At 50.1% G+C, this 13,858-nt stretch overlaps 1 protein-coding gene across 1 annotated transcript in view; it reads right to left on the bottom strand.

The window, feature by feature from the left end:
• Positions 1–13,858, bottom strand: part of LOC132576669 (filamin-C) — a 204,861-nt gene that overhangs the window by 172,626 nt on the left and 18,377 nt on the right. Inside the window, exons 8-10 of the mRNA XM_060246039.1 lie at positions 12,920–13,113; positions 8,583–8,696; positions 6,473–6,616 (exon numbers count right to left, since the gene is read on the bottom strand). Coding sequence (XP_060102022.1) covers positions 6,473–6,616; positions 8,583–8,696; positions 12,920–13,113 — 452 coding nt within the window. The remainder of the gene's footprint in view (positions 1–6,472; positions 6,617–8,582; positions 8,697–12,919; positions 13,114–13,858) is intronic.

The raw sequence follows: 13,858 nt of genomic DNA, 5'->3' as shown, positions 1-13,858 counted from the left end.
GATAAGAGAGCTCTGGCTGACCCAAGGCCATGCTAGAAGAGGGGGAAGGTCAGACTGTTAGCCTGAGGGGCACTGTCCCACAATTGCGCTGGCTTTGACAGGGTCGAGGGACGTCAACCCTGGCGGTTCTCTTTCTACTGCCCCTTTTTGGGGACGCAGGCTTTTAAAAATGAGCAGTTACAGGGGCTTCAGTGTGCCTGGCCTGAGGCAGGGACCGTGGCGGTGAAGGCTGGCCGAACAGGTACCTAAGTCGATTGCAGGTAAGAGGCTCTGCTTTCACACGAAACCGCTTTCTATCAAATCAGATCACCGGCCCATCGAGGTCATTCTTGTCTGCTCGGACTGACGGCGGCTCTTCAGGGAGTCACAGGGAGAAATCTTTCCCACCCACCCACCCCCCGCCTGCTCTTGGAGACGCTGACGATCGAACTCTGGACCTTCTGCATGCCAAGCAGAGGCTCTTCCACTCAGCCACAGCTCTGTCTACCTCCTGGTTTACCCCACAGAGGGTTGCCAATCCCCAGATGGGGGCAGGGGATCCCCCAGTTTGGAGGCCCTCCCCCCACTTTAGGGTCATCAGAAAGCAGAGCGGTGAAGGGAATGTCTGCTGGGAACTCCGGTATTCCCTATGGAGACCAATTCCCATAGGGCAGGGGTGGCCCACAGTAGCTCTCCAGATGTTTTTTTGCCTACAACTCCCATCAGCCCCAGCCAGCACGGCCAATAGCTGGGGCTGTTGGGAGTTGTAGGCAAAAAAACACATCTGGAGAGCTACCGTGGGCCACCCCTGCCATAGGGCATAATGGAGAATTGATATGTGGGTATCTGAGGTAAAAGCACCAAATTTGCAGCACAGCATCCAATGCCACTCCTCAAAACACCCTCCAAGTTTCAAAAGGATCGGACCAGGGGGTCCAATTCCATGAGCCCCTAAAATGGTACCTCTATCCATTATTTCCAATGGAGGGAAGGCATTTCAAAGGTGCACGGTCCCTTTCAATGTGATGGCCAGAACTCCCTTCGGAGTTCAATTATTCTTGTCACACCCTTGCTCCTGGCTCCAACCCCAATGTCTCCTGGCTCCACCCCCAAAGTCCCCAGAATATTTCTTGAATTGCACTTGGCAACCCTAACCCCACAGGGTTGTTGTGACAATAAAATGTCTTTCTTTCTTTCTTTCTTTCTTTCTTTCTTTCTTTCTTTCTTTCTTTCTTTCTTTCTTTCTTTCTTTCTTTCTTTCTTTCTTTTTCTTTCTCTCTCTCTCTCTCTCTCTCTTTCTTCCTTCCTTCCTTTCTCTCTCTCTCTCTTTCTCTCTCTTCCTCTCTTCCTCTCTCTCTCCCCTCCCTCCCTCCTTTCTCTTTCTTTCTCTTTCTTTCTTTCTTTCTTTCTTTCTTTCTTTCTTTCTTTCTTTCTTTCTTTCTTTCTTTCTTTCTTTCTTTCTTTTTCTCTCTCTCTCTTTCTCTCTCTCTTTCTCAAGTCCCAAGTCATGCAAGGCTTGAAAAAGGGGAAGGAAGACTCCTTGCCGCTCTGGTTTGCTTGAAGAAAAGATGGGATACCCAGGGATGGAATTCTAGCAGGAGCTCCTTTGCATATCAGACCACCCACCTGTGATGTAGCCAATCCTCCTGGAGCTTACAGCAGGCCCTGTATGAATAGCCCTGTAAGGAATTCTAGCAGGACCTCCTTTGCCTATTAGGCCACACACCCCTGATGCTGCCAATCCTCCTGGAGCTTCCAGAAGGCCCTGTACGAAGAGCCCTGTAAGGAATTCTAGCAGGACCTCCTTTGCCTATTAGGCCACACACCCCTGATGCAGCCAATCCTCCTGGAGCGTCCAGCAGGCCCTGTATGAAGAGCCCTGTAAGGAATTCTAGCAGGACCTCCTTTGCCTTTTAAGCCACACCCCCTTGATGCAGCCAATCCTCCTGGAGCTTCCAGTAGGCCCTGTATGAAGAGCCCTGTAAGGAATTCTAGCAGGACCTCCTTTGCCTAATAGGCCACACCCCCCTGATGCAGCCAATCCTCCTGGAGCTTCCAGAAGGCCCTGTACGAAGAGCCCTGTAAGGAATTCTAGCAGGACCTCCTTTGCCTATTAGGCCACACACCCCTGATGCAGCCAATCCTCCTGGAGCGTCCAGCAGGCCCTGTATGAAGAGCCCTGTAAGGAATTCTAGCAGGACCTCCTTTGCCTTTTAAGCCACACCCCCTTGATGCAGCCAATCCTCCTGGAGCTTCCAGTAGGCCCTGTATGAAGAGCCCTGTAAGGAATTCTAGCAGGACCTCCTTTGCCTATTAGGCCACACACCCCTGATGCTGCCAATCCTCCTGGAGCTTCCAGTAGGCCCTGTATGAAGAGCCCTGTAAGGAATTCTAGCAGGACCTCCTTTGCATATTAGGCCACACCCCCCTGATGCAGCCAATCCTCCTGGAGCTCTCAGCAGGCCCTGTACGAGGAGCCCTGTAAGGAATTCTAGCAGGACCTCCTTTGCCTATTAGGCCACACCCCCTGATGCAGCCAATCCTCCTGGAGCTCTCAGTAGGCCCTGCACGATGAGCCCTGTAAACTCTCAGAGGAGTGGCTACATCAGGGAGGTGTGGCCCAGTAGCAGAATTCTAGCAGGAACTCCTTTACATATTAGGCCACACCCCCTGATGCAACCAATCCTCCTGGAGCTTACAAAAAAGCTCTTGGATTGTAAGCTCTTGGAGGATTGGCTACATCAGCGGGTTGTGGCCTAATATGCAAAGGAGCTCCTGCTAGAATTCCACCCCTGGAGACACCTAAGCCAGAAGGAGCGGAGAGAAGTGCCCAGAAAGAAAGGATCCGATCCAAGGAAGTCCCGCTCCTGTTGCGTACCTGGTTGGCAAAGAGCACCATGATGGTGTAGCGCCCGGGGCCCGGCGGGGTGTACTTGACGGTGAACGTGTCATTGTCGTTCTTGATGATGTCGAAATCGATGTCTGCCTCCACTGGCCCCACCACGCCCGGGGCGCACTTGATGCCAATGCTCACGTCCCCTGAAAGACAACATAAGGAAACCCTTGGTAACCGGTCAACCTGTATAAAGGCACAATAGATTGTCTCCACTGAGCTATCAACTGTCAAAATAAAGGATGGTCTTTCAAACACTGTTATTGCTTATGAAATTGATTCTAAATAGAGAATCGTTACAACAACATTCGTTAAATGTTTAATCCAACGTTGGTTTAATCCAAGGCTGCCTCGGTGCGCCACTCAGGTGTTGAAGCCTTCCGCATAAGAACGGAAGAGAAGCCCTGTTGGATCAGGCCAGTGGCCCCTCCAGTCCAACACTCTGTGTCACAGAAGAACAGAAGAGGAGCCATGTTGGATCAGGCCAATGACGCATCCAGTCCAACACTCTGTGTCACAGAAGAACATAAGAGAAGCCATATTGGGTCAAGCCAGTGGCCCATCCAGTCCAACACTCTGTGTCACAGAAGAACGTAAGAGAAGTCATGTTGGATCAGGCCAGTGGCCCATCCAGTCCAACACTCTGTGTCACATAAGAACAAAAGAGAAGCCATGTTGGATCAGGTCAATGGCCCATCCAGTGCAACACTGGGTCACATAAGAACATAAGAAAAGCCCTGTTGGATCAGGTCAATGGCCCATCCAGTGCAACACTGTGTCACATAAGAACATAAGAGGAGCCATGTTGGATCAGGCCAATGGCCCATCCAGTCCAACACTCTGTGTCACATAAGAGAAGCCATGCTGGATCAAACCAATGGCCCATCCAGTCCAACACTGTGTCACATAAGAACATAAGAGGAGCCATGTTGGATCAGGCCAATGGCCCCTCCAGTCCAACACTGTGTCACATAAGAACATAAGAGGAGCCATGTTGGATCAGGCCAATGGCCCATCCAGTCCAACACTCTGTGTCACAGAAGAACATAAGAGAAGCCATATTGGGTCAGGCCAATGGCCCCTCCAGTCCAACACTCTGTGTCACAGAAGAACAGAAGAGGAGCCATGTTGGATCAGGCCAATGGCCCCTCCAGTCCAACACTCTGTGTCACATAAGAACATAAGAGGAGCCATGTTGGATCAGGCCAGTGGCCCTTCCAGTCCAACACTCTGTGTCACAGAAGAACAGAAGAGGAGCCATGTTGGATCAGGCCAATGGCCCCTCCAGTCCAACACTCTGTGTCACAGAAGAACAGAAGAGGAGCCATGTTGGATCAGGCCAATGGCCCCTCCAGTCCAACACTCTGTGTCACAGAAGAACATAAGAGAAGCCATGTTGGATCAGGCCAATGGCCCCTCCAGTCCAACACTCTGTGTCACAGAAGAACAGAAGAGGAGCCATGTTGGATCAGGCCAATGGCGCATCCAGTCCAACACTCTGTGTCACAGAAGAACATAAGAGAAGCCATATTGGGTCAAGCCAGTGGCCCATCCAGTCCAACACTCTGTGTCACAGAAGAACGTAAGAGAAGTCATGTTGGATCAGGCCAATGGCCCATCCAGTCCAACACTGTGTCACTCAGTAATCAAAAAATCTATCAGGAGATCCACCAGTGGGACCAGGACACTAGAAGCCCTCCCACTGTTTCCCCCCTGCAAGCACCAAGAATACAGAGCATCACTGCCCCAGACAGAGAGTTTCGGCAATACGCTGTTGCTAATAGCCACTGAGGGATCTCTGCTCCAGATGCTGATCCAATCCCCTCTTGAAGCTGTCTATGCTTGTAGCTGCCACCACCTCCTGTGGCAGTGAATTCCCCATGTTGATCACCCTTTAGGTGAAGAAGTACTTCCTTTTATCCGTTCTAACCCGACTGCTCAGCAATTTCATGGAATGCCCATGAGTTCTCGTATTGTGAGAAAGCGAGAAAAGACCTTCTTTCTCTACCTTCTCCATCCCATGCATCATCTTGTAAACTTCGATCGTGTCACCCCGCAGTCGACGTTTCTCCAAGCTAAAGAGCCCCAAAGCGTTTTTAAAATTTCTTCCTAGGGAAAGGGTTCCAACCCTTGAACCATTATTTTCTGTAACCTTTCACTGCGGGCCCTTTAATGAATGTTATTGTAACCATTCTCTACTTAAAACTAGTGTCATAAGAAATAATAGTGTTTGGAAAACCATCCGTTATTTTGACAGTGACAGAACGGTGGAGCCAATCTTTTGCGTCTTTACATTGGTTCACATTGCCCGAAAGACAGACAGGGCAGCAGCCAATGAATGAGATGTCAGAGTCCCCTCCCCTTCGACACCTCCCTTACCTTGCCCAGCCTCGCTGCAGTCGACTGTGAAATAGGTTGGCTCGTTGGCTTTCAGCCCCGTCTTCTCAACTCCGGGTCCATATACCTTGACTTTGTCAGGATGGCTTCCTTCCCCGACATTCACCTGCCGGGAGGAGAAGGGAGGTTCATAGGCTATCAATCCCACGTGCAACTGAGCAATGACTCATCCTTGAGCTAAGCCTTTGATCAACTGAAGAGAGCCAGTTTGGTGTAGTGGTTAAGTGTGTGGACTCTTATATAGGAGAATCGGGTTTGATTCCCCACTCCTCCACTTGCAGCTGCTGGAATGGCCTTGGGTCAGCCAGAGCTCCTGCAGGAGTTGTCCTTGAAAGGGCAGCTTCTGTCAGAGCTCTCTCAGCCCCACCCACCTCACAGGGTGTATCTGAGAGCCAGTTTGGTGTAGCGGTGAAGTGTGCGGACTCCTATCTGGGAGAACCAGGTTGGATTCCCCACTCCTCCACTTGCAGCTGCTGGAATGGCCTTGGGTCAGCTAGAGCTCTCTTATCTGGGAGAACCAGGTTGGATTCCCCACTCCTCTACTTGCAGCTGCTGGAATGGCCTTGGGTCAGCCGTAGCTCTGGCAGAGTTGTCCTTGAAAGGGCAGCTTCTGTCAGAGCTCTGTCAGCTCCAGCCACATTACAGGGTGATATCTGAGAGCCAGTTTGGTGTAGCGGTGAAGTGTGCGGACTCCTATCTGGGAGAACCAGGTTGGATTCCCCAATCCTCCACTTGCACCTGCTGGAATGGCCTTAGGTCAGTCAGAGCTCTCTTATCTGGGAGAACCAGGTTGGATTCCCCACTCCTCCACTTGCACCTGCTGGAATGGTGTTTGGTCAGCCACAGCTCTCTTATCTGGGAGAACCAGGTTTGATTCCCCACTCCTCCACTTGCAGCTGCTGGAATGGCCTTGAGTCAGCCGTAGCTCTGGCAGAGTTGTCCTCGAAAGGGCAGCTTCTGTCAGAGCTCTGTCAGCTCCAGCCACCTTACAGGGTGATATCTGAGAGCCAATTTGGTGTAGCGGTGAAGTGTGCGGACTCTTATCTGGGAGAACCAGGTTTGATTCCCCACTCCTCCGCTTGCAGCTGCCGGAATCGCCTGAAGCTGACCCCCCCGCCATATGAAGGCTAGATGCTGAGCTGGATGGGCTACGGCAATTGCCCTGGAAGACCAGCAGGTGTCACTCTAGCGCTGGTTGCTTACCCGGAAGGGGCTCTTGGGGATGTTGACGCCCCCCCAGCTGATGATGATGGTGTGCTTGATGGGCTTAGTGGGGACATATACGCAGGAGAAGGTGTGGTCACCGTTGTCTTTCACCTTGATGTTAATGGGGACGCCTTCTGCATCCTGGAATGAAGAACCTATTATTAGTCACCGGGTATATGCTGGAGAAGACTCTTGAGAGTCCCTTGGACTGCAAGAAGATCCAATCAGTCAGTCCTAAGGGAAACCAACCCACATTGTTCACTGGAAGGTCAGATGCTGAAGCTGAAGCTCCAATACTTTGGCCACCCAATGAGAAGGGAGCACTCCCTGGAGAAGACTCTGATGCCAAAGAAGAAGGGGACGGCAAAAGAGGAGATGGCTGGACACTATTACTGATGAAACAAACATGAATTTGAGCAGACTTCGGAGGATGGTAGAAGACAGGAGGGCCTGGCATGACTTTGTCCATGGAGTCACAAAGAGTCGGACTCGACTGTGCGACTGAACAACAACAAAATATATGGAACTCTCCATCAAGGGCAAGCGATGCTCTGTATTCTTGGTGGACTACAATCAGGTGGACTAGAACAGGGAAATGCACGTCGTTTTGTGATTCACCTAGATTTACAGAAACGCCAATTGGCAGAGGACTTTATTACCTTTTATGGCTACCCAGACCAAATGGCCGAGCCACACTGGTTTACCATGTGATCAGTCTGCAGACTTAATCAACAAACTCATTGTATTTCATCCCACAATACCTGATCCCCTCGTCTGATGAAGTGTGCTTAGAGAGCACACGAAAGCTTACGTTCTGAATAAAACTTGGTTGGTCTTAAAGGTGCCACTTGTCTCCTGCTTTGTTCAACTGTATTCTTGGTGTTCGGGGGGGCAGCAGCAGGAGGACATCTGGCCCCATTGCTTGACCTCCTGATGGGAGGTCTGGGGCAGTGATGATCTCTCTTCTTGGTGACTGGGGGGGGCGGCACAGCGGGAGGGCTTCTAGAGTTCTGGCCCCACTGGTAGACCTCCTGATGGCACCTGGGTTTCTTGGTCACTGTTTGACACAGAGTGTTGGACTGGATGGGCCATTGGCCTGATCCAACATGGCTTCTCTTATGTTCTTATGTGACATGGAGTGTTGGACTGGATGGGCCATTGGCATGATCCAACATGGCTTCTCAGATGTTCTTATGTGACACAGAGTGTTGGACTGGAGGGGCCATTGGCCTGATCCAACATGGCTTCTCTTACGTTCCTATGTGACACAGAGAGTTGGATTGGATGGGCCATTGGCATGATCCAACATGGCTTCTCTTATGTTCTTATGCGACACAGAGTGTTGGACTGGAGGGGCCATTGGCCTGATCCAACATGGCTTCTCTTCTGTTCTTATTTGACACAGAGTGCTGGACTGGATGGGCCATTGGCTTCCAACATGGCTTCTCTTATGTTTTTATAGATGGAACTCTCTGTCTGGGGCAAGTGATGCTCTGTATTCTTAGTTTTTTTTTGGGGGGGAATGGGGGGACGTTCTGGAGTTTTGGTCTGACTGATGGACCTCCTGAGGGCCCCCGGGTTTGACCACTGTGACACAGGGTGTTAGACTGGATGGGCCACTGGCCTGATCCAACATAGAGAGGGTAGAGAAAGAAATACTTTTCTCCCATTACAAGAATTCGTGGACACTCAATGAAATTGCTGATGGTGGAAGGGAGGACATTAGATGGAGGGATGGAGAGGTGGAAAGAAAGCAGTTTTAACTTTAAATGCATTCTCCAAGCAGGCAGCTGGCTTGGCTTGAAGAAATGATTTAAAGAGAGAAATGCCTTCTCCAAGCCAGGCAAGGGGCGGTGGGAGCTTCAAGAGCTGCACACAGGGTGTGAAAGATCCACATGCGTCTCTTGAGCTGCAGCTTGGCCACCTCTGCTCGACTTCCTTGTCTTAGGATGGAAGGATCGCACCACTCTGGCTTCACTAGCAGTTGTGGACTCTCTCTCTGTCTCTTTCCACCAGTGTCTGAAGGCTGCAGTTCGCGCCCTCAACCAGGCAAGACGGAAGCGAACGCGGAGCAGCCAAAGGCACGGAACTGACCGTCGCTGCTTACCTGAGCGTAGATCTTGAGCTCGGCTTTTCCTGCCCCTCTGGCGTCGATGGTGAACTCCGCAGGCTTGTTCACGATGCAGCCGACAGGCTCCAGGCCGGGGCCGAACGCTTTCACCTGCAAGAGTTGCAAAGAGGTGTGATGTCTGGCGTTACAACACACTTTGACTGTCTGGCGCCCTAGGCAAGGCTTACGGATAGCATCACCGAGTCACACGGGGACACCCAATTTGGTGCCCCCAGAAGGTCAGTGTCCTAGGCAAACGCCTAGTTTGTGCAGTGGCGTGGCCAGCCCTGGTAACACTTCAGGAAGCGGTTCGGGGCAGCGTCTCTGCTGGAATTCAGCATCTCCCAAAGGCTTGTGGGATAGAATGCAGGCCAACGCCATGCTGGGAATTATTAGGAAGGGAACTGAAAACAAATCAGCCAGTATCATAAGGCCCCTGTATAAACCGATGGTGCGGTCCCATTTGGAATACTGTGTGCAGTTCTGGTCACCGCTCCTCAAAAAGGATATTATAGCATTGGAAAAAGTCCAGAAAAGGGCAACTAGAACAATTACAGGTTTGGAACACTATCCCTGTGAAGAAAGGTTAAAACTCTTGGGGCTCTTTAGCTTGGAGAAACGTCGACTGCGGGGTGACATGATAGAGGTTTACAAGATAATGCATGGGATGGAGAAAGTAGAGAAAGAAGTACTTTTCTCCCTTTCTCACAATACAAGAACTCCTGGGCATTCGATGAAATTGCTGAGCAGACAAGTTAAAACGGATAAAAGGAAGTACTTCTTCACCCAAAGGGTGATTAACATGTGGAATTCACTGCCCCAGGAGGTGGCGGCGGCTACAAGCATAGCCAGCTTTAAGAGGGGATTGGATAAGAATATGGAGCAGAGATCCATCAGTGGCTATTAGCTACAGTATATATATGTGTGTGTGTGTGTGTATTGGCCACTGTGTGACACAGAGTGTTGGACTGGATGGGCCATTGGCCTGACCCAACATGGCTTCTCTTATGTTCTTATGTTTATGTTAATGCAGCTTCCTAAAAATGCCATTTTCTGTTCTTTCAGATAAAGGCAAGTCTCTATGCCTCCTGAATACCAGGATATGCTAGAAAAGATGGGGGGAAATTTAGCTAAGGGGTGTCAAAAATGCAGTTCAGGGGCCAAATCAGGCCCCCAAAGGGCTCCAATCAGGTCCCCGAGCAATTGGCTGCCATCTGTTTCCTTCTCCCTCTCTCTCGCTTCCTTCTGTGTCACAGCTTGCTTTGCCAGGCTTGCTCAATTGAACAGGAGCTACAGAGCAAAGTCTCTATTTTCTCCATTGGCTGAGGCTCCTCCCTTGGGGAAGAAGGGGGGAGGAATAGCTTGTTTTTCCAGGCTTTCTCAATTGCCCAGCAGAGCTACTGAGCCAAGCCTCTCTTCCTTCTATTGGCTGAGGCTCCCCCCCCCGCACAGTCCCCTGGGGAAGAAAGGAAAGAGCCAGAGCTTCCTTTGCCCAGTTCTCTGGATCCCATGGGAGAGATACAAAGAAAGCATCTTTAAGACCAATGAGTACTAATGTTTTAAGCATGTTTTAAGTGTGTTTGAAAAACCACGTTGTGTTTGTCTGTGTCTATTATATAGTTTATATTTCTGCTACCTAATCTTAAATAGGTACACACATGGCCCAGCCCGACCCAAGATGGCCGGGCTGACAAGGTCTCATGTCAGATTCGGCCCTCATAACAAATGAAGAACAGCTTGCTTTGACAGGCTCTCTAAGCCACAGCAGAGCTACTGAGCCAAGCCTCTCTTCCTTCTATTGGCCGAGGCTCCGCCCTCTCCTGATCTCCTGGAGAAGGAAGGAAAGAGCCAGAGCTTCCTTTGCCCAGTTCCCTGGATCCCATGGGAGAGATACAAAGAAAGCACCTTTAAGACCAGTGAGTGCTAACGTTTTAAGTTTTTTAAAAATATATATTTGTGTTTGTCTGTGTTCTTTATAAAATTTATACCTCTGCTACCAAATGTTAAATAGGGACACACATGGCCCGGCCTGAAATGGCTCAGCCCAACCTTGCCTGGCCCAGCCCGACAAGGTCTCATTTATGTCAGATTTGGCCCTCAAAACAAATGAGTTTGACACCCCTGAGAATATCTGAAGAGGTGAGCTGAGACTTATGAAAGCTCAGTATTGCCATTATTGGTGCAGCAGTAAAGTGCGCAGACTCTTATCTGAGGGAACCAGGTTTGATTCCCCACTCCTCCACATACACCTGCTGATTGAACTTGGGTCAGCCACAGTTCTCTCAGGGCTGTTTCTGCCCAAGAGCAGTTTCTGTCAGAGCTCTCTCAGCCCCACATGGGGTGTCTGTTGTGGGGAGGGGAAGGGAAAGGAGACAGTAAGATGCTCTGAGACTCCTTCAGGTAGTGAAAGGAAAGGAAAGGTCCCCTGTGCAAGCACCAGTCGTTTCCGACTCTGGGGCGACGTTGCTTTCACAACGTTTTCACGGCAGACTTTTGACAGGGTGATTTGCCATTGCCTTCCCCAGTCAGCTACACTTTCCCCCCAGCAAGCTGAGGACTCCTTTTACTGACCTCGGAAGGATGGGAGGCTGAGTCAACCTAGAAGGAAGTCCTTCTTCACCCAAAGGGTGATTAACATGTGGAATTCACTGCCACAGGAGGTGGTGGCGGCTACAAGCATAGCCAGCTTCAAGAGGGGGTTAGATAAAAATATGGAGCAGAGGTCCATCAGTGGCTATTAGCCACAGTGTGTGTGTGTGTGTGTGTGTATTTGGCCACTGTGTGACACAGAGTGTTGGACTGGATGGGCCACTGGCCTAATCCAACATGGCTTCTCTTATGTTCTTAAGCCAGCTACCTGAAAACCCAGTTTCCTCCAGGGATCAAACTCAGGTTGTGAGCAGAGCTTAGGACTGCAGGACTGCAGTTTTAACATTCTGCGCCACGGGGCTCTTTCAGGTAGTGAAAGGAGGGGTATAAATCCAATCTCTTCTTCCTCTGAAGTTTTTGAGCAGGCAGAATAAGTTTGACACCCCTGAGAATATCTGAAGAAGTGAGCTGAGACTTATGAAAGCTCAGTATTGCCATTATTGGTGCAGCAGTAAAGTGCGCAGACTCTTATCTGAGGGAACCAGGTTTGATTCCCCACTCCTCCACATACACCTGCTGATGTGAACTTGGGTCAGCCACAGTTCTCTCAGGGCTGTTTCTGCTCAAGAGCAGTTTCTGTCAGAGCTCTCTCAGCCCCACATGGGGTGTCTGGGCTGGATGGGAGCCAGATTTCAGCGTCCCTCACTCCTCCCACTAGTGGCAAAACCAGGCATAAGAATTCATTGTATGCTTCATTTGACAAAGAGTATTTAGCAGGGGTGTCAAACTAATTTGTTATGAGGGCCAAATCTGCTATAAATGAGACCGTGTTGGGCCAGGTCGTGTTGGGCCATGTGTGTACCTATTTAAAATTACGTAGCAGAGATATAAACCTTTTAAAGGACACAGGCAAACACATCTAAAGGGTTTTTTTTTTTAAAAAAATTATAATAAAACATGCTTAAAACATTAGCACTCAGTGGTCTTAAAGGTGCTTTCATTTCATTTCTCCCGTGGGATCCAGGGAACTGGGCAAAAGAAGCTCTGGCTCTTTCCCTCCCTCTCCAGGATGGGGAGGAGCCTCAGCCAATAGAAGGAAGGGAGGCCTGGCTCAGTAGTTCTGCTGTGCGATTGAGAGAGCCTAGCAAAGCAAGCTATCCGTCCCTCCTTCCTCCCCAAGGGAGAGCCTTAACCAACGGAGGTTTTGCTCTGTAGCTCCTGTGCGATTGAGCAAGTCTGGCAAAGCAAGCTGTGATGCAGAGGGAAGCAAGAGAGAGGGAGAAGGAAGCAGACAAGAGTGAGTTGCTCAGGGACCCGTTAGGAGTCCTCCGGGGGCCGGATTCAGCCCCCGAGCCACATGTTTGACACCCCTGATATATAGGCAGGTTTGGCAACTGTAGGTTGGGGAAATTCCCGGGAACTTTGGTAGGAGGAGCAGAGAGAGGGCAGGGTTTGGTGAGGTGGGTATAATGCCATAGAGTCCAGTCTCCAAAGCAGCCATTTCCTCCAGGAAAACCGATCAGAATCGGCTGGAGATCAGTGGTCATTTCAGCCACCCTAAAACCTCGCAAATCCAAATGAGGCCTGGGCAGCTGCTGTTCTGATTGGCCGCCCTGTGACGACTTCTCATCCATGCTCGTTCAAGGTGGAGCAGGGCAGGTCAGCCCTGATTGGCTGGGCCAGAGCAGGCGGGAACACTGCTAGGATCCCTGATTGGCTGCCCATGCCCGGGAAGGCCTGCCTACCTTCTCAGGGAAGTATTCGTTGGTGGCGGGCAGGATGTGGGCGATGAAGGGGCTGTCCTTGATATCTTCGTCGTCGCAGATCACGTGCACGGCATACTCGCCCGGCTCTGTGGGCCAGTAGCGAACGTCGCAGGAGCCGTCGCCCTTATCGTCACACTCGATCTTGGCCTGGGAGGGGCCCTCGATGGAGAAGCCTGCAGGGGGGGGAAGAGAGGCAAGCGGCGGAGTCAGAGGGCTCCATCCCCAGAGCTCCAGGAATTTTCCAGCCTGGAGTTGGCAACCCTCAATGACTAGATGGCCTTCTGACAGCAATGGGAATTCTACGACAGCACAAAAAAACTGTGGAAAATAATGAATAAATTCATGAAAATTACTTCAAAAATAGAATTAATTCATTAATTTTTAAACACTACAACATCACATATTATTGCAAATTAACAAGAATTCATGAATACAAGGCATAAAGCGCAGAGAATAAATTTTCAAAAGGGCTTGCAGTTAATCACGTCCATTGCCGACTTAAGACGCTCGAAGACTATTCACCCGACTCCGCGGGACGAATAAAGCGCCAGGGTCAACCGTGCTGCAAACGCAGATAGTTCTCGTTTTTCTGGAAAAAAAGGCTTTTGATTTTAAGACGTTACTTTAGACTTCCATCCTTTAAAGGAGTTTGATATATAGTGGATAGTCATCAGCCTCTAACAGGAAAGCCTGTCATACTGTTTCAAGTGTCTTCATCTGAGAGACGTATTCCACTTATCTGCACCCAGCGCCCACAGGCTTTACTGTCTAGTCGGGTGAATAGTCTTCGAGCGTCTTAAGTTGGCAAGGGGCAAGATTAATTGCAAGCACTTTGGAAAATTTATTCTCTGCGCTTTATACCTTGCATTCATGAATTCTTGTTAATATGCAATAATATGTGATGTTGTGGTGTTTAAG

The sequence above is a fragment of the Heteronotia binoei genome, chromosome 8, assembly GCF_032191835.1.
Source record: "Heteronotia binoei isolate CCM8104 ecotype False Entrance Well chromosome 8, APGP_CSIRO_Hbin_v1, whole genome shotgun sequence".
Lineage (NCBI taxonomy): Eukaryota > Metazoa > Chordata > Lepidosauria > Squamata > Gekkonidae > Heteronotia > Heteronotia binoei.
Note: the sequence above shows the minus strand (reverse complement) of the source record. Positions and strands in the feature narration are given on the sequence as shown.